Below are 25,789 nucleotides of genomic sequence, written 5' to 3'. Positions count from 1 at the left end.
AATCACAGAGGTCAGACGTTTCTTGTAGTTGGCCACCAGGTTTGCACACATCTCAGGAGGGATTTTGTCCCACTCCTCTTTGCAGATCTTTTCCAAGTCATTAAGGTTTCGAGGCTGACGTTTGGCAACTCGAACCTTCAGCTCCCTCCACAGATTTTCTCTGGGATTAAGGTCTGGAGACTGGCTAGGCCACTCCAGGACCTTAATGTGCTTCTTTCTTGAGCCACTCCTTTGTTTCCTTGGCCATGTGTTTTGGGTCATTGTCATGCTGGAATACCCATCCACGACCCATTTTCAATGCCCTGGCTGAGGGAAGGAGGTTCTCACCCAAGATTTGACGGTACATGGCCCCGTCCATTGTCCCTTTGATGCGGTGAAGTTGTCCTGTCCCCTTAGCAGAAAAACACCCCCAAAGCATAATGTTTCCACCTCCATGTTTGATGGTGGGGGTGGTGTTCTTGGAGTCATAGGCAGCATTCCTCCTCCTCCAAACACGGCGAGTTGAGTTGATGCCAAAGAGCTCCATTTTGGTCTCATCTGCCCACAGTACTTTCACCCAGTTGTCCTCTGAATCATTCAGATGTTCATTGGCAAACTTCAGACGGGCATGTATATGTGCTTTCTTGAGCAGGGGGACCTTGCAGGCGCTGCAGGATTTCAGTCCTTTACGGCGTAGTGTGTTACCAATTGTTTTCTTGGTGACTATGGTCCCAGCTGCCTTGAGATCATTGGCAAGATCCTCCCGAGTAGTTCTGGGCTGATTCCTCACCATTCTCATGATCGTTGCAATTCCACGAGGTGAGATCTTGCATGGAGCCCCAGGCCGAGGGAAATTGACAGTTCTTTTGTGTTTCTTCCATTTGCGAATAATCACACCAAATGTTGTCACCTTCTCACCAAGCTGCTTGGCGATGGTCTTGTAGCCCATTCCAGCCTTGTGTAGGTCTACAATCTTGTCCCTGACATCCTTGGAGAGCTCTTTGGTCTTGGCCATGGTGGAGAGTTTGGAATCTGATTGATTGATTGCTTCTGTGGACAGGTGTCTTTTATACAGGTAACAAACTGTGATTAGGAGCACTCCCTTTAAGAGTGTGCTCCTAATCTCAGCTCGTTACCTGTATAAAAGACACCTGGGAGCCAGAAATCTTTCTGATTGAGAGGGGGTCAAATACTTATTTCCCTCATTAAAATGCAAATCAATTTATAACATTTTTGACATGCGTTTTTCTGGATATTTTTATTGTTATTCTGTCTCTCCTCAGTGTTCAAATAAACCTACCATTAAAATTATAGACTGATAATTTCTTTGTCAGTGGGCAAACGTACAAAATCAGCAGCGGATCAAATACTTTTTTCTCTCACTGAAGGGAGTCCCCAATGTAGTCCTCCATAGCCTTGGTTTCAGGTCCCAACAGTGAGTACAGACGCACCCGGGCCGGTTTTGACCTTGGGAGAAGGTCAATCTTGCAGTCATAGGGGCGGTGAGGCGGAAGGGAAGTGGCCCTGGACTTGCTGAACACCTCCTGAAGATCCTGGTACTCCACGGGAATGGCGGAGAGATCCGGAACCACCTCAGAGTACCCAGGAAGACGTCCCAGGGCAGGTTGCGCCGACTTCAGACAATGGACGTGGCAGAATGGATTCCAGCCCATGATGGCACCCGTAGACCAGTTGATAAGGGTTGTGTCGCTGGAGCCAGGAGAATCCCAAAACCACGGGGATCTGGGGGGACTTGATGAGCAAGAACTGAATGGTCTCGCTGTGATTCCCTGACACATGTAGGTTGATGGGAGTGGTGTTATGGGTGACCCGACCTATAGAGCTCCCGTCCAACGCTCTAACATCTATGGGAATGGAGAGGGGCTGAGTGGGGATGTTCAGCTCGGAAGCCAGTGTGGCGTCCAAAAAGCTCTCATCAGCCCCAGAGTCAATGAGGACCCGGAGAGATTTGGACTGGTTTCCCCACAGCAGAATGACATGAAAAGGGGTGCGAGTAAGGGAAGCAGAAAAGTTCCCCATATGGCCCACCAGAGTACTCGGTCCTACCAGTGAGCCTGGTCTTTTACCGGGCACGAGGACACAAAATGACCAAAATACCTGCAATACAGACAGCTCCTTGTTACGATCCGGTGTTGCCGGTCCACTGGCGACAGCACAGCCCTGCCTAGTTGCATGGGCTCGGGAAAACAGTGCCTCGGCCCTCGTCAGTGACTCTCGAGGAAGGTTGGGAAATCTCGGGTGCTCTCGGCCACGGGACTGTCGGGGACTTCCGGGATGACTCGGAGGCGAGATGGAATCCCTGGACGTGCGAGTGAAATTGAATTTCCTCTCCATCCATCATTCCCGCAATCGCCCATCGATGCGGATGGCCAAAGCAATGAGGGAGTCAAAATCTGTGGGTAACTCCCGAGCCGCAAGCTCGTCCTTAACCTCCTCCGAGATGGTGTACAGGAACATGTCGAACAGTGCTTCAGGTTTCCAAGCACTCTCCGCTGCCAACGTACGGAAATCCACCGCATAGTTGGCCACAGTGTGGGCATAGATTAGCTTCCGGGCAGCTTCTCTCCCAGAGAACGGGGTATCAAAGACCTTCCTCACCTCTCCCACGAACCCCTCCAGGCTCGCGCATATGGCCAGCTGCTGCTCTCATACGGCGGTAGCCCAGGTGAGAGCCCTTCCAGACATCAGCTGATGAGGTAGGCTATTTTGGAGTAATCCGAGGGGAAGGAGGAGGGCTGAAGCTCGAAAATGAGGGCACACTGAGCTAGATACACCTGACAGGTGCTCGGCTCTCCATTAAAGCGTTCCGGAGGGCTCCGGGAAGGTGGAGTGGCAGGTGAGTGGCGCTGCTAACCGCCAAGTTGCTGAGGAGCGGTGGGGTTACCACCATTACAGGCTGCCCCTCAGACAACCTGCTGAATTGCTCCAGCAGCACGACCAACGCCCGGTCATGGTAGTCAGCCAACGTTTGGACCCCCTCCATCAACCCACGAAGCAATTCCTCGTGCCTACCAATGGAGGCTCCTTGGGAGGAGATGGCATTGCGCAGTTGGTCCGGGTCTGCTGGGTCATTCATGGCCAGTTCGTACTATCAGGTATAAAGGTAAGACCCAGATGCAGACCATGTCAAATAAACAATAGTTTAATATTCCAACAAGGGCAGGCAATAGACAGGTCAAGGCAGGCAGGGGTCAGTAAACCAGAGGTGGGGCAACGGTTCCAGGCGCAGGCAGGCTCCGGGTCAGGGTAAGGCAGAGGTCGGAAAATCCAGAGGGGGGCAAAGGTGCAGTTAGGCAAGCAGGCTCAGGATCAGGGACAGGCAGAGTGGTCAGGCAGGCGGGCTCGGAGTCAGGACAGGCAAAGGTCAAAACCAGGAGGGAGAGAAAAGACAGACTGGAAAAAGCAGGAGCTGAGACACAAAATGCTGGTTAACTTGAACAAACAAGACGAACTGTCAACAGACAAACAGAGAACACAGGTATAAATACACAGGGGATGATGGGGAAGATGGGCGACACCTGGAGGGGGGTGGAGACAATCACAAAGACAGGTGAAACAGAACAGGGTGTGACACTATCATAATTCTGACACTCTGACTAGGGGTCAATGTTCCCTCAAATTCTTTCGCGCTGAGCAAATTTCAGGTCCACTAAGTGCAAACTAGAACATTACTGTGAACACTGAAGCTGTACCCGCTTGAAGTTACAGTTAAAAAAAAAAATATTTAACATTTATTTAACTAGGCAAGTCAGTTAAGAACAAATTCTTATTTACAATGATGGCCTACCCCGGCCAAACCCTAACCCGGATGATGCTGGGCCAATTGTGCGCCTGTCACACCCTGATCTGTTTCACCTGTCCTTGTTATTGTCTCCACCCCCTCCAGGTGTCACTTGTTTTCCCCAGTGTATTTATCCCTGTGTTTCCTGTCTCTCTGTGCCAGTTTGTCTTGTATGTCCAAGTCAACCAGCGTTTTTTCCTGTTCTCCTGCTTTTGCTATTTCTCCTTTTTCTAGTCGTCCCAGTTTTGACCCTTGCCTGTTTCTGGACTCTGTACCCACCTGCCTGACCATTCTGCCTGCCTTGACCTCAAGCCTGCCTGCCACTCTGTACCCTGATCTGGTTTTGACCTTTTGCCTGCCCACGACCATTCTCTTGCCTACTCCTTTTTGGATTATTAAACATGTAAGACTCCAACCTTGCCTCCTGTGTCTGCATCTAGGTCTCGCCTTGAGTTATGATAGCGCCGCCCTATGGGACTCCCAATCACTGTCGGTTGTGATACAGCCTGGAATCGAACCAGGGTCTGTAGTGACGCCTCTAGCACTGAGATGAGGTGCCTTAGACCGCTTCGCCACTCGGGAGCCCACTGACAGTGGCCATGTAGGCTACTATGGGTATTTGATCATAATGTAAGCCTACCAATGGAGAAAATGCATCCCATAATATTTTAACATGGAAATAGCTGTTCTATCATTCAGACTACAGTAGCAGCCAATGTGTGGTGTTCAATGTAGGCCTACATTTCATGATACTTTTGAAAAAAACATGCAGGGCTTGACATTAACCTGTTTATGCACTTGTCCTTCAGACAAGGAAGTGACGGAAAATGTTGTTGTGTTGTTTGATGCAAGAAACCACTTTACAAAATAAAATGCATTATTATTCCCATACCATTATTACAGAGAATCAGACAAATTATGCTATCTTCTGCGTATTGGCTACTTAGCTTATTCAAGCATGTCTAAAAATACAATACTGCCCCTTTAAGACAAAAAAAGCTTTTTACCTGACACACTTTTCAAAGATCCCTAGAAATGTACACGTTTTGAGCTCTTGTTGGAAGCAACCACTCCCCTATTGCTAACTACAAATGATCTATAACTGGGATAATTACTCACAAACTAGAAAAGGATATGAACAAAATGTGCACATGTGGCTACATGCATCTCTTGCTTTAATCTCAAAACAAGAGAATCTACTCATGACCGCTCATGTTGTAAACACAGTCCAGTTCAAAGTAAACGGCACAGATCCATATATGGCAATGGTCTATTTGCATTATAGACCTACTGCAGCACTGATTGGTTATGACGCACTGGTCTGTGTAGAGAACGGGCTGAGTAGTGTGTGCGTCAATATAATAGAACCTACAATAAAATCTCTTGCATAGTTTTTTTGTTTCAGTATGTTGCATTGAAAGTGGCTAATATTGCGTTGATTCAATCAAAATTGCCACAGTAAACGGAAACGTTGATAGTGTTAACAGGGAAAACTCTAGAACAGTGGTCACCAACCTTTTCTGAGTCAAGACCACTTTCTGAGTCAAAATGCAAGCGCTCAGTTTTTTTTTAACATGACTTAAAAAAACGTAAGCTTATGCAACATTAACCAATTAAAAACAGTACTGTAGCAATGAGATTTGTGCAGTAAGCTATAGGCCCAATACATTATCACAGCATATTGGCTTTGCTTGAATTCCCCTGCCAATGCATTGTTGTTCGGGCCATTTCTTCGCAATTATATAAAACAATTTGAAGTAGGCTACATGATCACACTGGTAATAGATTCATTCTATTACTTGTGAGGCACAGCTGAGTGAGTATACATTTAAATAATTTGCTTTTTATTTTACTGGGCTGATGATGCCTGCATCTGATGGTCAGTCTTAGCGGAGGGAGAGAGAAGCAGAGTGAGGGTCCGCTTATCAACATCCCTCCGCTCTCCCTTTCCTCCGCTGACACTGACCAAAAAGGGACATGGTCTTCCAGCTGATGGGGAAACTCGAGTCACAATGCATTATTTTTGCCTCATGCGCAAATTCATGTTGTTACTCCTATGAACAGAGAAAGTGAAATATTCCTCGATATAAAAAAAAAATACCCAAGCCGCTAATACAGGCACGGCGCTACACTGGGGCTGGGGGGGCTATAGCCACGTCACAAATCTGCGTAGCCCCAGTTAAGTCCCCTCAAGCATTTTAGTATTTTTAAATAAAGAAAAATGTAAAAGTTAATAACCAGTCATTCTGTTCCCAATCCGATCCCTGGCTGCGTGCTCGTGCCGCGTGTGTACACAATGAGGTGTGTGTGTGTGTGGTGGGGGTGACCTCGTGTCCCAGAGCAAGGCTGAAGGCCTGGGCATTCAATTGCAACTGACTAGGTATCCCCTTTCCCTATCTCCTGTGAGTCTCCATCATGTCTGTTCAGATCTCAGTGGGAATGGGCCCATGTCCTGTACCCCCCGGAGATAAACAGATGCATAAGGTGATGTTTGAATAAATTAATTCCGATGAGGCACTCTCTTAATCATGTTATCGGGTTGCCGTGGAAACAGGAGCCATACCAACTGCTAGCTTAGATCACAGGGATATGTCAGTCTGCTGTGGCATGGCTGCTGCCTCTATCCCTCCTCATTACTGGACTGGGTAGAGATAAGAGGGAGCGGGAGGGTTCAGTGTTGCTCTATCTTCTCAGGGTCGTCAGGCTGTGGAGGCAGTGGCTGGTGACACAAGGCTAATGGCCATGTTGGAGCAGTGGTAACGTGGGAAAACAGTGGCTTTTCTTTTCTTTCTCATCCACCACTACAGCCAAAGGACATACGCCACAGGTCAGAATCGATGGGTGGAACAGTGAAGTGTTCCCAGAGATGTGAGAGGTCAGGATCAAACAGGGGGTGCATGTATTTATCCTGATTCACACTATACGTGTGTGGTGTGAAATGGAAAATGTTTTTTTTTGCATATCTCACTCCCCCTGAGACACCCTCGGAGAGTGGAGTCACAGCCAGGGATCAGCCATTATTGATGGCAACCCTGGAGTAATTTGGTGCCTTGCTTAAGGGTAGATCAACAGATTTTTCACCTAGTCGGTTATTGGCCCAACACTTTCACCGCTTGGCTACTTGCCGGGGGCTTTCATTGTGTATTAGCCTAATTTTGGGGTTCCCATGAGAGCTTTGTGAGAGAGAGGGAGAGGGTGTACTACGATGCCTGCGAGAGTAATGTAGCATATATCAGACCTCTTCAAGTGTTGAAGGGGAAGAATTCACACATACATGAAATTAAACATTTTTTATAATTTCGCTACCATCAGGCATGGTGTTTCAAGGCCATCATACAGAACACTATTTCATGGACCTAGGCACTTCAACACAACATTGTTTGAGCCATTATTCAGCCTGATGTGTGCAAGCTGCAACTAACTGACAATAATCCTTCTCTCTGTGGTCAGAAAGCATCAACAAAAGGACAGACAAAAATGTGAGGAATGTGGGGAATAAAAAGAAAGGCAGAAAACTTGCTGTTCATGATACATTTATTTCTGAGGATTGGGTGGTGTGTGTGTGTGTGTGTGTGTGTGTGTGTGTGTGTGTGTGTGTGTTTCTCGAGTCCTGAGGTTGACACATGGCATTGAGGCAGATGTATGCACAGCCTGGCGGGGATATGACTGGAACAGGGAAAAATACACAAACACAATGCTAACAAGAGACCACAAGCTTTTATCTTTCTAATGAAAGAGAAGAAAAAGTTGAAAACATACAGATAGAAAATGTGATAGTTGTACTTCATGTATTGGCAAAATCATTAGTAGTAATAGGAAATTGATGGAGGTAGAAAAATAACAGCTCTGCCCTCATTTAATACAATTCAAACAGCCTCATGCAGGGTTATTATTCAACGTCTATATTTATGTTCTGTTTTCTTGAGAGAAAATTAACTCTGCACAATCAATTTATCAATTTTGTCGTTGTTGTGAAAACAGCAGTATTAAAAAAAATGTACAGCTGGGAAGTGGAAATGCCTTCATTATCTATGGGGGACGGGAGAGTTTCCCAGTGCCACTATGGCTTCCTTATCCATGCCATGGAAAGACAAACACTACATTACTTTATGCACACCTAATGAGGCATGATGATTCTGGGGCTATCGGTCGACCATCACAGAAAAACCAAAAGCTCTAACTCTAATCTCTTCCTCATTTAGGTCCATTAGTCCAGAATAGATTTGACATCATTCCTTGGTTTAATAATTAACTGTTTATGAAATGTTATGACATTGGTGATCTATGAGCCAAAGTTTAATAATGCTCCAAATAGCAGAAAAGATTCACATTGCAGTACCTCACCTACCTCCCAGTGAAAACAATAGTAAAATATTAAAGCTGCTTTCTGTTAGGAGAGTGAACCTGCATGCTGTGATTGTCTATGAATACATGTCAGGATTTGTCATGAACAATTAAAATCATTCAAGGGATTTATGGTGACATGGTCATGGAAACACAAGTAAATATGGGATACAAACTACCGTACATTGAAAACAGGTGATTCCACACAGGTGTGGATCCAGAGTTAATTAAGAAATTAACATCCCATCATGCTTAGGGTAAAACGTATAAAAACGCCCAGTTGCTCATTATTTTGGCCACCATGGTTAGAAGAAGAGATCTCAGTGACTTTGAAAGAGGGGTCTCAAAGGAGCATAGGGGGGTTTAAAGGGTGTGTGTATGTGTCTCAGTCACCAGATCTCAACCCAATTGAACACTTATGGGAGATTCTAGAGCCGCGCAGCGTTGTCCACCACCATCAACAAAACACCAAACGATGGAACTTCTCGTGGAAGAATCGTGTGGCATCCCTCCAACAGAGTTCCAGACACTTGTAAAATCTATGCCAAGGCACATTGAAGCTGTTCTGGTGGTATCGTGGTGGCCTAATGCTCTATTAACACACTTTACACGGGTGTTTCCTTTATTAGGGCAGTTACCTATATATCTTTAATTATGTTGTCACTCACATCTGCATTTGACATTACACATTAATTTCCTGCAAACCACATTGACTTTCATCAGTAGTTTCAGAGTCTGATAACTATAGAGATATGATAGAGGTGAGGGATAGAGGTGATTTTCCAAGCATGGAAATGAAGGAGTTTTTGGACACATGATTGACAGTTCACATGGCACACAGGTGTAGACGCACATGGTCTCTTCCACACAGCCAGCTAGTGCGTCATACAACACAATCTTGGAGAGGCGAGGTCGAGAGTAAAGAGCAAAGGTCTGCTATATCATTTATATGACCCCAGTATCGACTTCTCCAAGCAGACAGTGGAATTTAGTCACCGGATGATGAACAATGAAATACGCAACTCTGACATCAGTCAACCATTGATTACGAATATACTGAAAGAGATTGCTCTGGGACTGATATCATGACACATTTAACCTTTGTGTGACTGTTATGCCTTCACTATGACAGATGGTGGCTTCAATGCAGTGGTCATATACAGAGAGCCATTGAGTAGATGGGAGTTATTAGTCTGTCTATACTATAGCAGATTATGTTACAGACTGGTGTGAAGAGAAGACTGGTGGCTCCGGCAGGGAGCGCGTATCGATCGGAGCAGGCAGCTCCGTGATAAGTATAGTTTCAGCCCACGACCGCCAATCCTGCTTCGATCTCTGGGCAGCGTCCACTCCCCCTTTCTCTTTGTTTCCCCCCCCCTCTGCTTGGCCAGATGGTGCCAGGGCTCAGGCGAACGGGAGCTTTTGAGGGCCAAGATCCAAAAATAGATGAGAAAACATGGAGAAGTATATGAGTAAAACAACTGCTTGAGGCAGATGCTTTTAAAATACAGGAACTACCCACTGACCCATCTGTTGTGAGGAAATTCCAATGAGGGTGCATCACAAAAAGCTCTAGATCTTTGCCTTGAACCATCCCCCAAGATAGACACCATAGATCATCCCAAAACACCCTCAAGGCATCAGTCAACCTGACAGGAAACAAAGTCTGTTCGATCGATTTTCATATCCTTATTTTTTTATTTTTTTTTATTGTTCATTGTGGCTAGACATGACACACAAAACTGTCGTTGACATCTAGCAGACCTGGTACATAGAACAACCTTTAGACTGTGGAGACCATAAGCAAGGCAGCAGACAACGCTGTGGCATCCCACGATACATCTGTGACACAAAGCATATGTTAAGGTTCTGGTGAATTTATGCAAAAGCTGAACACAGACATAAACAAAACACAAGCCTCCAAGAGCAAGGTAATAATAAATCAAGGTTTACTTCAATTCAGTCATTATTAAGGCCAGCTCGGATGTGGTAATTTAAGCATCTCCTTCGCTAACAGCATGTAAAATAAAAAACTGAAATTCATCAGTTGTCCTTTTTTCAGCCAACAATTTTTTTTCTACTCATTTCAAAATTACAAACATCTTTTTTTTTTTATGTAAATAATATTACCATACAGAAAACCTTCCACTATGACAACTGGATGCACTTTCTGTTGTGTTTGTACTGTGGTGTCTCTCTCCTGTGTGGTACAGTAACCTACTCTTACAGTACGTGTTACAGTAACCTACTCTTACAGTACGTGTTACAGTAACCTACTCTTACAGTACGTGTTACAGTAACCTACTCTTACAGTACGTGTTACAGTAACCTACTCTTACAGTATGTGACGTTCCTTGGTGCTGTCTCCGCCCTGGAGGCGGGCACTGGTAGTGTTCAGTCAGTCAGATGCAGATGGACTCTGTCCGCCAGAGATCTTCCGGCGGATGCTAGCCTGGACAGCTGGCTGGGATAAAAGCTCCTTTATGTCCTGTAGTTTCTGAGACGGACACTGGTTCTGTGTGTGAAGGTGCTTCCCAACCAGGCCTGCTGCATCAACCAGCCTCTTCTACAGGGGACAAACAAAACACACAAACAAACTAACAGACACCCAATGTGATCCTCATCGTCGGTAGGTCAACCTTTTTGGCTGTGTTTTCATTAGATTTTAAAAAGCAGATTTTTACCATAGGTAGGACATGGGACCCACTCTTCATTTACCCTTCACGTTTTAACCACATACAGCACAGATGAGACAGGATCACGTAAACATAGTTCCCAGCATATTTTCTAACTGCATAGTCCAGCTCAATTCCCTTGGTCTCAAGTTTTTGAGTTGCAGTTAATTTTGTAGTGATGTTTTAGCTTTAGTAGAAAGACGGTGATTGTCTTTGCACTGACCGCACCTTGCAGAGGGCCGAGGTTTAGCCCAACCTAACCTCAGGTCCCAGATCAGTCTGTAGTGTGTGTCGTGACACGTCAGCTCCACTCTGAATGTTGGGGCGACCTTTGGCAGCCAATAAATCAGAACAGCAATTTCCTTCAAAAGGGAAACACTTTACAGGAGGAAAGAATGAAGGTCCAAACTAGTCAGACAGTTGGACAGACAGACACGACAGGGGCTTGTGTGGAGGGAGACTGCTGAGAGTAGTGGGTGACAGAGTTAAAGATACACAAAAAGCTGCATAGGGATTCCACAATCAATTCAGTGTCCTGCTCCAAAAAAACTCCTTCCTTGTCTAGTAAAACCACTCAACTGCCTATTGGCTCCTGGGCTGGTTGACTGCCTGAGTTCCTGCCTGGGCTGGTTAGTGTCCAGTGCTGGCTGGGGGAAATTGTCTGTGGTCACTTGCTGCTGGCGCTGGTGTCAGTGGTGGTAGTGTTGACAGTGTTACTGTTGAGGTTGTCTGAGGGCCGCGCCAGGTCAGATGACGCGGCCCCGTTGTGCTGAGTCTCATCCATGAACTGCTGCACGGCCCGCAGCACGGCGTCCTCCACCAGCCTCTTACTCAGACTCACCAGCTCCTCATCGTCAGGCTCCGGACCCCTCTTCACACCTACACAACCAACGACACCACAACAGCTAGCATCACTACTACACCCTGTCACCACTCACACCATGCAGCCTAGCAACTCTGAGCTACATGACCTTTACCCTATTCCAGCTCAGTGTCATGTTCTGTCAACACAACAAGAGCCCCTTGGTTAAAGGCTCTTCAAGGCTCAAAGTTCAGTGATGGTAAGCTCATACAGTGTCAATTAAGCACATTCCCAGAGGAGTACAATTCACATTTTGAGCACTTAAGTGATTAAGGTAAGCTATGAATTTACTGTAGCTATAGTTTTAGGAGAAATATGCTGTGCCTGCAGTACAGTTCTCTTGTTAGCTACTGTATCAGTGACAGTCTGCCAGTATTAAAGTATGTTCGAGTTGGAGGGTGCATTAGAGTGACAGGGGATTTGGCATTGACAGTGAGAACACTGAGAAGCGGAGGCTAAAACAGGACAAACACTGGTGTCATCCTTTCACGCTCTCGCTCCAGTATGGTTTAGAGTCAAACCGTCTGCTAGTTACACAAGAACATGTCAAAAGGAGGAAGTCCGGGAGAGTACAGTGCTTTTAAATGAAATGGTGCTTTGGGACTCAGAGAGCCCACTGAGAGACAGAGACACACGTACTTGTCCGAGCAGCCCGAGGCCCACTCTGAAAAAGATCTGCAAGACAAACAATAGCCGTTTAGCAATAGAACAGTACTTCAACACAAATCAGACTCCATTTCCCACAATCAGGGGAGGTTGTGTGGCGATTAGCCTATTCTTTATTTTGATTGGCCATACACATTTTGATTGATTGAGAGCATACCTTGAATGCAGTACTGAATGATAGGTTTGGTGAATTTCAACACTCAGTGATTTAGGAATCTCACACATTTGATTTCTGTGGTGTTTTATGGTCTTGTACTCAGAGGACCACTGTGTTACAGAATCAAGTAATCTGATTAAGAAAGGTTCATAAGTGTATTTCTCTCAGAGATGAGTCTGTCTCCAAAGACATTTAATGAATACTTACAGCAGAGGGGGAGAAATAAATAGCTTTCTTTACATGGCAAAGTAATGCCCTTTATTCTACCTTACAGTATGTAGATTAGAATAAAGCGTGGGCTGCTTTACGAGTAACACACGGAGAAGTGGATTTCAAAAGTGTGATGAAAAACATAACTCAATCAAGGCAGGAGTGCACTTTGTACCACGGAAGTCCACAGAACACAATGTGAGAGAGTATGCAGTACATAGAAGGGCGTGCATACATCCACAGAACTAGATACTAGCAATTCTATGTCTGCATTTGCCACGTGAAGAGGGGGGAAACTCACAGAAAAGACAGACGCCTTATGGGTTGACAGACACCAAACCTGAACATCGTAGACTAGAGAGACTCTCTCGCTCTCCCACTCCAACGACAACAGTGAGCAGCGTGAAGGTAAACTCTATTCCATTAGTTAGTGCTGTGGCTCAGAGAGAACTTTACGAGAGCACTAAACGCTACATCCACACCTATAATAATACAGGAGAGATCAGGCTGACAGATTAAGAGCTGGCCAGCAGGGTGTACCTGAGAGACAACGCGAAGTGGTTCACCTTTTGTATTGGACTGAGAAAAAAGGGAAGCCAAAACCCAGACTAGCATGGGTAGTAGTCATGGTGATAGCATTAGAATGATTTTGAGAGTATTAAACTATGCAAGTATCGAACAGCAGTCTCTCTCTCTCTCCGTGTCTACTCCACTCGTGGCCAGACATTTCATCAGACGTGTTATCAAACGGGGCGGTAGGTAGCTGGTTCTAATCCCCGAGCCGACCAGGGGGAAAAAACTATGTCGATGTGCCCTTGAGCAAGGCACTTAAACCTAATTGCTCCTGTAAGTCGCTCTGGATAAGAGCGTCTGCTAAGTGACTAAAATGTAAACGTGGGTGGTTTTCCTCCATCCCTGGAAGGGGGAGTGGTGCGGTGGAGTCTGCTTGGAGGTATTTCCTGAGGAAACGGCAGCTCCATTAGGGAGATCCTGAGAGAACTCCTAAACCACCAGGTCATCTGAGGGAAATGAGGCGAGGGAGGATCTTTTTTAGCTCTGCTCGCTCTCTGCTGTGCGCACACACACACACACACACACACACACACACACACACACACACACACACACACACACACACACACACACACACACACAGCACCTCGTCAACCAGCACACTAGACTGAATCTCATGGATAATGGATAAGCCACATTCCAAAACAAAAATGAGTATTCACAACACAGCAACTAGGATATCCTCCAACAAGATAAAGTGATGCATCAAATGAGCCCATACAGTGTGTGTGTGTGTGTGTGTGTGTGTGTGTGAGTGTGAGTGAGTGAAAGTCATTGCATGCTGAGCCTAGCGCTTCTGGACCTTCTGCAGTCCTACATCACAGGGCGCGTGTCTCTCCGTCACCATAGGGACCTGGTGCTGGTGGCATGACAAGGTTGCCATTGGGTCCCAGCTCCAATCTGTCCTTGGACGGGGTTAGAATAGGCCGTGCGTATGTGTTTTTCCATGACTGCGTGTGTGTGTGTGTGTCTGTGTGCATGCACATGTGGCTGCATAAAAGCAGACCGACAGGAGTGCAGACAGGCAGCAACACCAGCACGCTCTGCCAGTCATGCATCTTACTCATCAGACACACAAGCAGGAATGTGCTGCACACCTCAGGCTGACATGATGCCATAGCAAGAGAACAATCAAGTGTTCTCTTCCAATTGTGGATACAGATCACAATGAAGCCTCTGCTTGAATCACTAAAACTAACTAGCACTGTATGTGTCTGAGTGTGTTCTGAGGCCCTCGTCCTGTCTTTTATAACGACACTGGGAATACCAGGCAGACAGATCAGCTTTAGCTGGTTACAACTACCAGCCCTCCCCTCCCCCCTCCACCCCACCATGCTGCCTTTTAAAATTACAAAGCTATTATTTAGCACTGTTGGGGTTGTCAGATGCTCAGGGCTCACAGTTTGTGCCCGTGGAAGAACAGACGGTCTCCCTTTTCCGTGGAAAACACAGACACCCTTTCACAGTATTCACACAGCCAGCCAGCAGCCAAACAAGGACACGCTCCTCGCGCCCAGCTGTGCTCACGAGGCGTGGTGACAACACAATCACATCGCCCAACAAGCATCTGACCTCTCATGACAAACCTCTTCACCCTTCTCTCTTTCTTCCCCTCCCTCCCTATCCCTCTAGTTTCCCTCTCACTCCTACTCGCTCTCTCTCTCCCCCCACCTAGCTAGAATTAAAAGTAGGGCAAACATGCTCTCAGAAAAAGGCAGCTCTCTGATTGCAGTGTTTCAACAGAGAAAAGGCCCCCATCGAGTTGGAGACAGAGAAACAATGCAGAGAGAAAATCCTGCCAAATTAAAAAAGACTAGCTCTGCCAGACTGGCAAGAGCTTTGGACGGATTTATAATAGAGAAATGAAAAATAAATTTTTTGGCAGCATGGGAGCTTCCAGTGCTGAGTGTGCTGCATTGCCAATTGTTGGAGAGGCTGTTGGCACATAGCAGCTCCAGAAAAAGACACGGGCACTTTGACAGACAGCCCCAAGTTCAGATATCAGTACACTGGTGACAGAGACAGGAGCACGCACGTTTATGGCATGTGCACGTCGTTTATAGTGGACTATAAACTCTTCCGCAATGCTAAGATAAGACCCAAGGTGCAAATACAAGTACACACACAAAAGCACATACTTACCCACACACACACGATACAAACACAATAATGGACACTCGGATACAAACACACATTCTCACAGAGACATACACTAAAATGATGAGCCCCTTTATCCCATAGATCTGAGTCCCAGCCACAAGCAAACCAGAAGACAGAAAGACCACCCACACCCAAAGACTTACGGATCTTCTCCTCTGCTCGGGAGAAGGGAAAGCAACACAACTGCCCCATAGCCGCACCGCTCCTCTGCCCCCCGTCTCTCTCTGTCTTTACCCCCTCTCTCTATCGCTCTCTGCTCTACCCCGCTGCAAACAGATGAGTAGTAAAATCCAGCACGGCTTCCACACTGCCTGAGACGGAGTGAGTGAACGAGGGAGTCAACTGAGAGGGTGAAGGCTGCGTTCACTCTGTGACAAAAAGGGGAGGGGTGTGTGAGTGTGTGGAAAGGGAGGGGGTTACTCAAGCTCCCCCCTCTTCCCTTTCGCTGCCTTGGATAACTGCTTTGGAATGGCCGGCAGCTGACTGCCACAGCTGTGTGTGTGTATGTATATGTGCGTGGTCTCCGAAAGAGGTGCCAGTTTTGACTATAGGTACAACTGTCCCAGCTCCCCGGTTAGACAACGTAGGATGACCAGCGGGAGACAGATTTTCATCTTAATACCACGCTCAAGACAGACAGCATTGAAACAGGAAGTAATGGTGGAAGTGGTTGTATCGTCAGCGATGCGCTATCACACAGTTGGGAAGTCCAGGTTGGAGGATTGTCCTTGTAGGAAGGCTCCTCCAGTGGTGAGTTGTGTTGAAGTGGTGCAAAGTTCTTCTGACCGGTTGTCTCTCTGCATCTCCTTGTTCAACTAAAGCACTGACTGTGTTGGGGGTTTGAGATCCTCACCAAGTACAGCCTGTGATTGGGATGACCAGGTCAGATGACTCTAGCCAGGGAAGAGTGTTCTGGAAGGACCCATGGCAACCCCCTAGCTATGGAGTAGCCCGGACCAGAGGTGTCCAAAAGTTTGTGTCTAACTCCCAGGACCAGAGAGAGGGTTTTCTACAAGACCATGGTTATTCATCTTGCCAGCTACTCGACATTCCACACAAAGATGAGCGATCATAAGGAACTAAATGAGAGGCTAATAATACAAAGCTGTGCAAGCTCTATGACTTTCCCTCACAGCTGGCAACTACTGTTACCATTTAATGAGTTAACCTACAGGTCAAAAAGATACATTAAAAAGCAATCAGATCTGAGATCAAAATGTCAACGTGCAACAGAATGCAGTAAGTGAAAATCCAATCATCCTTTTCTACAATTCAATATTTGAACAATTGTAATTGCTTTTAGAGAGTAGCTTTCTACTAAGAATAGAAAAAAATGATGTCAGGCAGAGAGCCAGCGCATACAGGGCCATTGGATTTCTTCACATTTTATTGTATTACAAAGTGACATTAAAAAGGATTTGTCATTTTTTTGTCAACGAACCACACAAAATAGTATGTCATATCAAAGTGGAAGAAAAGTTATTATTTTTTTAAAGATAAATGAAAAATAAAACACTTTAGATAAGTATTCACCTCCCTGAGTTAATATATGTTGGAAACAACTTTGGCAGCGATTACAACTGTGAGTCTTTTTGGGTAAGTCTCATAAGACCGTTGCACACCTGTATTGGGCAATATTTTCCCAGTCACAACTGGTACTTGGTCACTCAGGAACATTCACTGTCTTCTTGCTAAGAAACTCCAGTGTAGATTTGGCTTTGTGTTGTAGGTCATTGTCCTGCTGAAAAGGTGAATTCCTCTTCCAGAGTCCGGTGTAAAGCAGGCTGAAGCAGGTTTTCCTCTAGGATTTTGCCTGTGCTTAGCTCCATCCCCTTTCTTCTCATCATGAAAAACTCCCCAGTCTTTGCCAATGTCAAGCATACCCATACCATGATGCAGCCACCACCATGCCTGAAAATAAGGAGGCAGTTATTTCAGTGATGTGTTGTGTTTGGATTTGTACCAAACATAAGGCTTTGCATTTAGGCCAAAAAGTGTCTTCCTTTGCCATGTTTTTTTTCTTCAGTATTACTTTAGTGCCTTGTTGCATACATATGCATGTTATGGAATATTCTGCATATTTGTATTCTTCTTTTCACAATTCGGTCATTATTGTAGAGTCACTACAATGTTGATCCATCCTCAGTTCTCTCCAATCACAGCCATTGAACTCTAAAGCTGTTTTAAAATCACCGATGGCCTCATGGTGACATCCCTGAGCAGTTTCCTTCCTGTCCTGCAGCTCAGTTCAGAAGGACGACTGCATCTTTGATGTGTCTAGGTGGTTTAATACATCATCCACAGCATAATTATTAACTTGACCATGCTTGAAGATATTCAATGTCTGATTTGTTATTGTTACCCATCTACCAAACACATACCTTCTTTATGAGGCTTTCAAAAAGCTCCTAGGTCTTTGTAGTTGAATCTGTCCTTGAAATTCAATATTTGACTGAGGGACCTTACAGATGTTGTATGTATGGGGGACAGAGGAAGGGGTAGTCATTCAAAATTAATGTCAACCCCTATTATTTCACACAGAGTGAGTCCATAAAACTTGTGATTTGTTAAACCAAGTTTTACTTCTGAACTAATTTAGGCTTGCCTAAACAAAATGGGGTGAATACTTAAAGCACTGTATAGGCCTAGCTAGAGTTAATGATATGAATAAACACCATCTCCGATGACCACTTCACTATTAAGTAGTGGAAAAATGTGTAGAGTGAGTCAACGCAGTCTAAAAGCCGAACTGCCAGAGAAACTCCGACTACTAGTGATGCGCGGGTTGACTTATAACCCCACAGCCCCCACAGTTATATCCACGGGGCGGGCGGGTTTAGGGTCATGACATATTGAGTGGATGAAGGGTGGGTGGGCGGATTAAATAAAGAGAAAACAATACATTTTTAAAAAATCCATAAGTGTATCATTCTTGTGCAATTTATATCTATAGGCTACATTGAGGTTTTTCCTTTCATTATTTTTAGGCTATCTGCCATGAGTGCGTAAGCCTAAGCTTTAGGGCCTAACTGTACGTGCGCCAAATAGCCGACATGCCAATCGCCAAATGCTTTTGTGGACAATGTCGGAGTTTAATTCAATAAGAGAAAAGCTGTGAAAAGCAGAGTTGAAAATAAAAGGGAAGATCCAGAAAAGCCATGTTTGGGAAAGATTTGGTGAAGTGGTAAAAGAGGATGATAGCAGTGCGATGATTGTGAGGCACTATAGAAATTCAACAGGCGCAAGACAGGGAGGGGACGTCAAATAGGCTGTAGCCTACTGTTAACATGGGTTAAATGGAAACTCTGGACACTGACTGTAGGTCTATAACCTCTCAAGTAGCCTTAATATTAACTCCTGCAGAATGAATCATTTCTTGCAGTAAAATGATACACCAAATATACATTTTGACCAGGGAACAGGGGGAGAAATATGATTTTAAATAAAAAGAATATGTTATTGGTCACATGCGCCGAATACAACTGGTGTAGACTTCACCATGAAATGCTTACTTACGAGCCCATTCCCAACAATGCAGAGTTCAAAAGTAAGAACAATATTTTCTAAATAAAAAAAGAAAATAGTAACACAATAAAATAACAATGAGGCTGTATACAAAGAGAACCAGTAACGAGTCAACGTGCAGGGGTACCAGGTGAGGTAATGCAGTATGTACATGTTAGAAGTGACTAGGCAATCAGGATATACTGTATACTTGTCTGTCTGTGTGTGTGTGTGTGTGTGTGTGTGTGTGTGTGTGTGTGTGTGTGTGTGTGTGTGTGTGTGTGTGTGTGTGTGTGTGTGTGTGTGGCATCAATATGCATGTGTGTGAGCATGTATGTAGGAGTGTGTGTGTGTGTGGGAGTGCCAGTGTAGTATGTGTGAGTTTGCATAGAGTTTCTTTCTTTGAGAGGATCTTGAGAGAATGAGAATGTGCAATTAGGTGCTATATTTATCAGCATCTTTAAAGCTGATTTTATTTCAACCACATAAAATATGCATTCAAGCCAAACTGAAATCTTAACATTTTGGGTCGTTTTTACAGCTTTCTATTTTCTTACAACTGGCCAAACTGATGTCATTTAGAACATTTTTACAGAAAATGTTTCCTGTTTAAAAAAACAAAACAATTATTACATTTTCTCAATGGTCCCTAAATGTCTTTGCTCCGCGAAAGAAGCAGAGATGACAGAGAAAAATGTACCGATGTCAACTACAGTAGATAGAAGCATTCATTCTATCGATTTATGACATTCTGGTGAGAAAGGGTTTTATTTAGCCTCCTAATGACAAAAGAGAAGCTGAATGTATCTAATTATAGAAAAGTTGACTAACAAATAGCTGATGAAAATGTTGGATATTCTAGGCAGAAACCGATCTAAATCAGGACCCTTGTAGCAGTCCACTCGTAAGGACAAAGATTCAGCAGGAGGCAGGTAGGTCGAGCTGTAAATGGTGGTTGAATTTATTTACACAGTGATGAATTTACAAATACAATATTCACATCCCTATTAAAATTTAGTCAATAAGTATTCATCCACTTTTTTTATGGCAAGCCTTAATAAGTTGCATGGATTCATTCTGTGTTCAATAGCGGTTAACATTATTTTTTTAATGATTACCCCATCTCTGTACCCCCACACATATGATCTGTAAGGTCCCTCAATCGAGTAGTGAATATCAAGCACAAATTCACCACAAAGACCAGGGAGGTTTTTCAATGCCTCGCAAATGTTCTAAATTATACATTTAACCTTTATTTAACTGGGCAAGTCAGTTAAGAACAAATTCTTATTTACAATGATGGCCTACACCGGCCAAACCCGAACGACGCTAGGGCCAATTGTACGCCGCCCTATGGGACTCCCAATCACGGCTGGTTGTGATACTGGCTGGAATAAAACCAGGGTGTCTGTAGTGACGCCTCTAGCACTGAGATGCAGTGCCTTAGACCACTGCACCACTCGGGAGCCCCAAAGGGCACTGATTGGTATTTAAAAAGCATACGCTGAATATCCCTTTGAGCATGGTGAAGTTATTAACTAGGCTTTGGATGGTGTATCAATACACCCAGTCACTAAAGAGCTATTGACGTCCTTCCTAACGCAGTTGCCAGAGAGGAAGGAAACTGCTCAGGGATTTCATCATGAGGCCAAGACAGTTACAGAGTTTAATGGATGTGATAGGAGAAAAATTAGGATGGATCACCTTTGCCGAGTCATGTGAAATCCATAGATTAGGGACTAATTTATTTATTTCAACAGGCTTCAAATCTATGGCAAGATCTGAAAATGGCTTTCTAGCAATGATCAACAACCAACTTCACAGAACTTGAAGAATTAAAAAAATAATACAAATTTGCAAATATTGTACAATCCAGGTGTGCAAAGCTATATAATCAAGATACACAGAGTGTACAAAACATTAAGAACTCATGCTCTTTCCATGACAGACTGGACAGATGAATTCAGGTGAAAGCTATGATCCCTTATTAATGTCACTTGTTAAATCCACCTCAATCAGTGTAGATGAAGGGGAGGAAACAGGTTAAAGAAGGATTTTTACCTTGAGACATGGATTGTGTGTGTGCCATTCAGAGGGTGAATTGGCAAGACAAAAGATTTAAGTGCCTTTGAATTAAGTATGGTAGTAGGTTCAGGTGCACCGGGTTGTCAAGAACTGCAATGCTGCTGGGTTTTTCACTCAACAGTTTCCCGTGTGCATCAAGAATGGTCCACCACCTAAAGAACATCCAGCCAACTTCACACAACTGTGGGAAGCATTGAAGTCAATGTGGGCCAGCATCCCAGTGGAACGCTTTCGACACCTTGTAGAGTCATACCTCCGAAGAATTGAGACTGTTCTGAGGGGGGGGGGGGTTGCAACTCAATATTAGGAAGGTGTTCTTAATGTTTTGTACACTCTGTGTATATTTAGACAGGGAATTGATCCAGAATGACAAACAACGAGCAAACAATTAATAGCCTGTGCAAAGTGTTCCGTTACAGCCATATTCTAAAATGGATTAAATAGTTTTTTTCCCCGATCACTCTACACACAATACCCCATAATTTCAAAGCAAAAATAGGTATAATATTTTTGTAAATTAATATCCTGTTTCAATTGATCATTCTTGAGATGTTTCTACAACTTGATTGGAGTCCACCTGAGGTAAATTCAATTGATTGGACTTGATTTGGAATGGCACACACACCTATCTATATAAAGGTCCCACAGTTGACAGTGCATGTCAGAGCAAAAACCAAGCCATGAGGTCAAAGGAATTGTCCGTAGAGCTCTGAAACAGGATTGTGTCGAGGCACAGATCTGGGGAAGGGTACCAAAAAATGTCTACAGCATTGAAGTTCTCCAAGACACAGTGGCCTCCACCATTCTTGAATGTAAGACGTTTGGAACCACAAAGACTCTTGGTCAGGGAGGTAACCAAGAATCCGATGGTCACTCTGACAGAGTTCCTCTGTGGAGACGGGAGAACCTTCCAGAAGGCCAACCATCTCTTCAGCACTCTACCAATCAGCCCTTTATGGTGGAGTGGCCAGATGGAAGCAAATCCTCAGTAAAAGGCACATGACAGCTCGCTTGGAGTTTGCCAAAAGGCACTTAAAGGACTCTCAGACCATGAGAAACAAGATTCTCTGGTCTGATGAAACAAAGATTGAACTCTGGCCTGAATGCCAAGCATCACGTCTGGAGGAAACATGGCACCATCCCTAAGGTGAAGCATGGTGGTGGCAGCATCATGCTGTGGGGATGTTTTTCAGCGGCAGGGACTGGGAGACTAGTCAGGATCGAGGGAAAGATGAACGCAGCAAAGTACAGAGAGATCCTTGAGGAACACCTGCTCCAGAGCGCTCAGAACCTCAGACTGGGGCGAAGGTTCACCATCAGGACAACGACCCAATGCACACAGCCAAAACAACGCAGGAGTGGCTTTCGGGACAAGTCTCTGAATGTCCTTGGGTGGCCGAGCCAGAGCCTGGACTTGAACCCGATCAAACATCTCTGGAAGGACCAGCTGTGAAGCTAAACTCCCCATCCAACCTGACAGAGCTTGAGAGGATCTGCAGAGAAGAATGGGAGAAACTCCCCCAAATACAGGTGTTTCATGCTTGTAACGTCATACCCAAGAAGACTTGAGGCTGTCATCGCTGCCAAAGGTGCTTCCACAAAAAGTATTGACTAAAGGGTCTGAATACTTATGTAAATGTGATATCAGTTTAAAAAAAATGTGTTTTGGCTTTGTCATTATGGGGTATTGTCTGTAGATTGATGAGGATTTTTTAAAATTAAATCAACTTTAGAATAAAATCGCTGTAACGTAAAAAGTCAAGGGGTCTTAATACTTTCCGAATGCACTGTGTGTCTGTCTGTCTATATATATAATTTTTATTTTATTTATTTATTTTTTCATGGACCCCTGCAGTACCTCCGTGGACCACTTGGTGAAATCCCCTGGGTTAGCTACAGTAGAAGTAATAGCATGACTACATTTTGTAAACAATCTCATCAACGATGACCACTCATTATTAGTTTGGCTGCTACGCAAAAAAATGTGACGACAACATTAAAAATGCTCAATAAAGAAGTGAAATATGGAGCCAAACTGCCAGAGAACTGACTACATCTCCATGTTAAAGCAGTAGAGTGTAAAGACAGCCAGGAGCATTCAGATGAAGTAAGGGTTGACAGAGCATGTTTATGTTATGACCCAGTTGGCACACACTGCTCTGCTCTGACCCCACTGGCCCAGGTCCTCCTCTCACCCACCATCCAAGGCACACCAGACAGCAGCGCTTGTGAAATACTATGTCAGGGTGACTACCGTCCTCTCCTCGCTTCTACTTAACCCTCGAAATACGAGATTCAATTAGCAGCTAACTCTGGGCTGATGCTATTCAAAGCTGCTGTGGCAGTCTTTGGCCAGACTGGATGGATTGGTAGAGCATGAACGTACGCATGCACACATCTCGGTGTGCAGAAAGACTATGAACTAGATGTACCAGGCAACATTCCTGTTGCTCTCCTAGCCTTGGCCATGACAGCGTGACGCCTGCTTAGATCTCAATGACATAGAACTGCTCTCTGGACGTCAGCACTGTTAGATGTCAGAAAGACAGACCGACATAACGTTATCCGTCTGTCTGTCTATGGACCTTGTCTAGATGACTGTGCTGATATCAGACACAGCTCTGTTATTGTTTTTCAGGTAATAAACATTGATAACATCAGAGCTATTTTAGAGCTCTGTCAGCGTGACCATCGGGTTCTTGGTCAACTCCCTGACCAAGGCCCTTCTCCCCCGACTGCTCAGTTTGGATGGTCGGCCAGCTCTAGGAAGAGCCTTGGTGATTCCAAACTTCTTCCATTTAAGAATGATGGAGGCCACTGTGTTCTTTGGGACCTTCAATGCTGCAGACATTTTTTGGTACCCTTCCCCAGATCTGTGCCTAAACACAATCCTGTCTCGAAGCTCTACAGACAATTCCTTCAACCTCAGTTTTTGCTCTGACATGCACTGTCAACTGTGGGACCTTATATAGACACAGGTGTGTGCGCCTTTCTGAATCATGTCCAATCAATTGCATTTATCATAGGTGGACTCAATCAAGTTGTAGAAACATCAAGTATGATCATTGGAAACAGGATGCATCCGAGTCTCAATTTCAGGTCTCACAGCAAAGGGTCTGAATACTTAAATAAGGTGTTTTTTATTTTTAATAAATAGATACAATTTCGAAAAACCTGTTTTCACTTTGTCATTATGGGGTATTGTGTGTTTTTTTTATTTAACATTTTAAAATAAGGCTGTAATGTAACAAAATGTGGGAAAAAGGAAGGGGCCTGTATACTTTCCGAATGCACTGTATGTTTTTACAGTTGAAGCCGGAAGTTTACATACACTTAGGTTGGAGTAATTAAAACTCGTTTTTCAATCACTCCACAAATTTCTTGTTAACAAACTATAGTTTTGGCAAGTTGGTTAGGACATCTACTTTGTGCATGACAAGTAATTTTTCCAACAATTGTTTACCGACAGATTTTTTCAGATTATTTCACTTATCTCACTGTATCACAATTCCAGTGGGTCACAAGTTTACATACAACGCCTGAAGGTACCACGTTCATCTGTACAAACAATAGTACGCAACACCATGGGACCACGCAGCCGTCATACCGCTCAGGAAGAAGACGCGTTCTGTCTCCTAGAGATGAATGCACTTTGGTGCAAAAAGTGCAAATCAATCCCAGAACAACAGCAAAGGACCTTGTGAAGATGCTGGAGGAAACAGGTACAAAAGTATCTATATCCACAGTAAAACGAGTCCTATATCAACATAACCTGAAAAGCTGCTCAGCAAGGAAGAAGCCACGGCTCGAAAACCGCCATAAAAAAGCCAGACTACGGTTTGCAACTGCACATGGGGACAAAGATCGTACTTTTTGGAGAAATGTCCTCTGGTCTGATGAAACAAAAATAGAACTGTTTGGCCATAATGACCATCGTTATGTTTGGAGGAAAAAGGGGGAGGCTTGCAAGCCAAAGAACAGCATCCCAACCGTGAAGCACGGGGGTGGCAGCATCATGTTGTGGGGTTGCTTTTCTGCAGGAGGGACTGGTGCAATTCACAAAATAGATGGCATCATGAGGTAGGAAAATTATGTGGATATATTGAAGCAACATCTCAAGACATCAGTCAGGTAGTTAAAGCTTGGTCGCAAATGGGTCTTCCAAATGGACAATGACCCCAAGCATACTTCCAAAATTGTGGCAAAATGGCATAAGAACAACAAAGTCAAGGTATTGGAGTGGCCATCACAAAACCCTGACCTCAATCCTATTTGTGGGCAGAACTGAAAAAGCGTGTGCGAGCGAGGAGGCCTACAAACCTGACTCAGTTACACCAGCTCTGTCAGGAGGAATGGGCCAAAATTCACCCAATTTATCGTGGGAAGCTTGTGGAAGGCTACCCGAAACGTTTGACCAAAGTTAAACAATTTAAAGGCAATGCTACCAAATACTAATTGAGTGTATGTAAACTTCTGACCCACTGGGAATGTGATGATAGAAATAAAAGCTGAAATAAATCCTTCTCTCTACTATTATTCTGACATTTCACATTCTTAAAATAAAGTGGTGATCCTAACTGACCTAAGACTGGGAATTTTACTAGGATTAAATGTCAGGAATTGTGAAAAATGGAGTTTAAATGTATTTGGCTAGGGTGCATGTAAACTTCCGACTTCAACTGTATCTCTCTCTATACAGTATATTATATCTACCTATATTCACACTACCGGTGAAAAGTTTTAAACCCTTCAATGAGTATTCTTTCTTTATT

The 25,789-nt window shown here is 44.4% G+C and overlaps 1 protein-coding gene across 9 annotated transcripts in view; it reads right to left on the bottom strand.

Annotated features, from left to right (window-relative positions):
* Positions 1 to 9,799: 9,799 nt before the first annotated feature.
* The window catches only part of LOC106607761 (A-kinase anchoring protein 7), a 51,768-nt gene continuing 35,778 nt past the window's right edge, over positions 9,800 to 25,789 (bottom strand). For 5 of the 9 annotated variants that reach the window (XM_014205097.2, XM_014205094.2, XM_014205096.2 and 2 more), the window contains one exon: positions 9,800 to 11,679. In XM_014205097.2, coding sequence (XP_014060572.1) covers positions 11,468 to 11,679 — 212 coding nt within the window. In that variant the 3' untranslated portion in view covers positions 9,800 to 11,467. The remainder of the gene's footprint in view (positions 11,680 to 25,789) is intronic. The other 4 variants (XR_006770289.1, XR_006770288.1, XR_006770287.1 and 1 more) reach the window with 4 other exon arrangements.

Source organism: Salmo salar, chromosome ssa06 (assembly GCF_905237065.1).
Source record: "Salmo salar chromosome ssa06, Ssal_v3.1, whole genome shotgun sequence".
In the NCBI taxonomy this organism is placed as follows: domain Eukaryota; kingdom Metazoa; phylum Chordata; class Actinopteri; order Salmoniformes; family Salmonidae; genus Salmo; species Salmo salar.
This window is presented reverse-complemented; position numbering and strand designations above follow the sequence as displayed.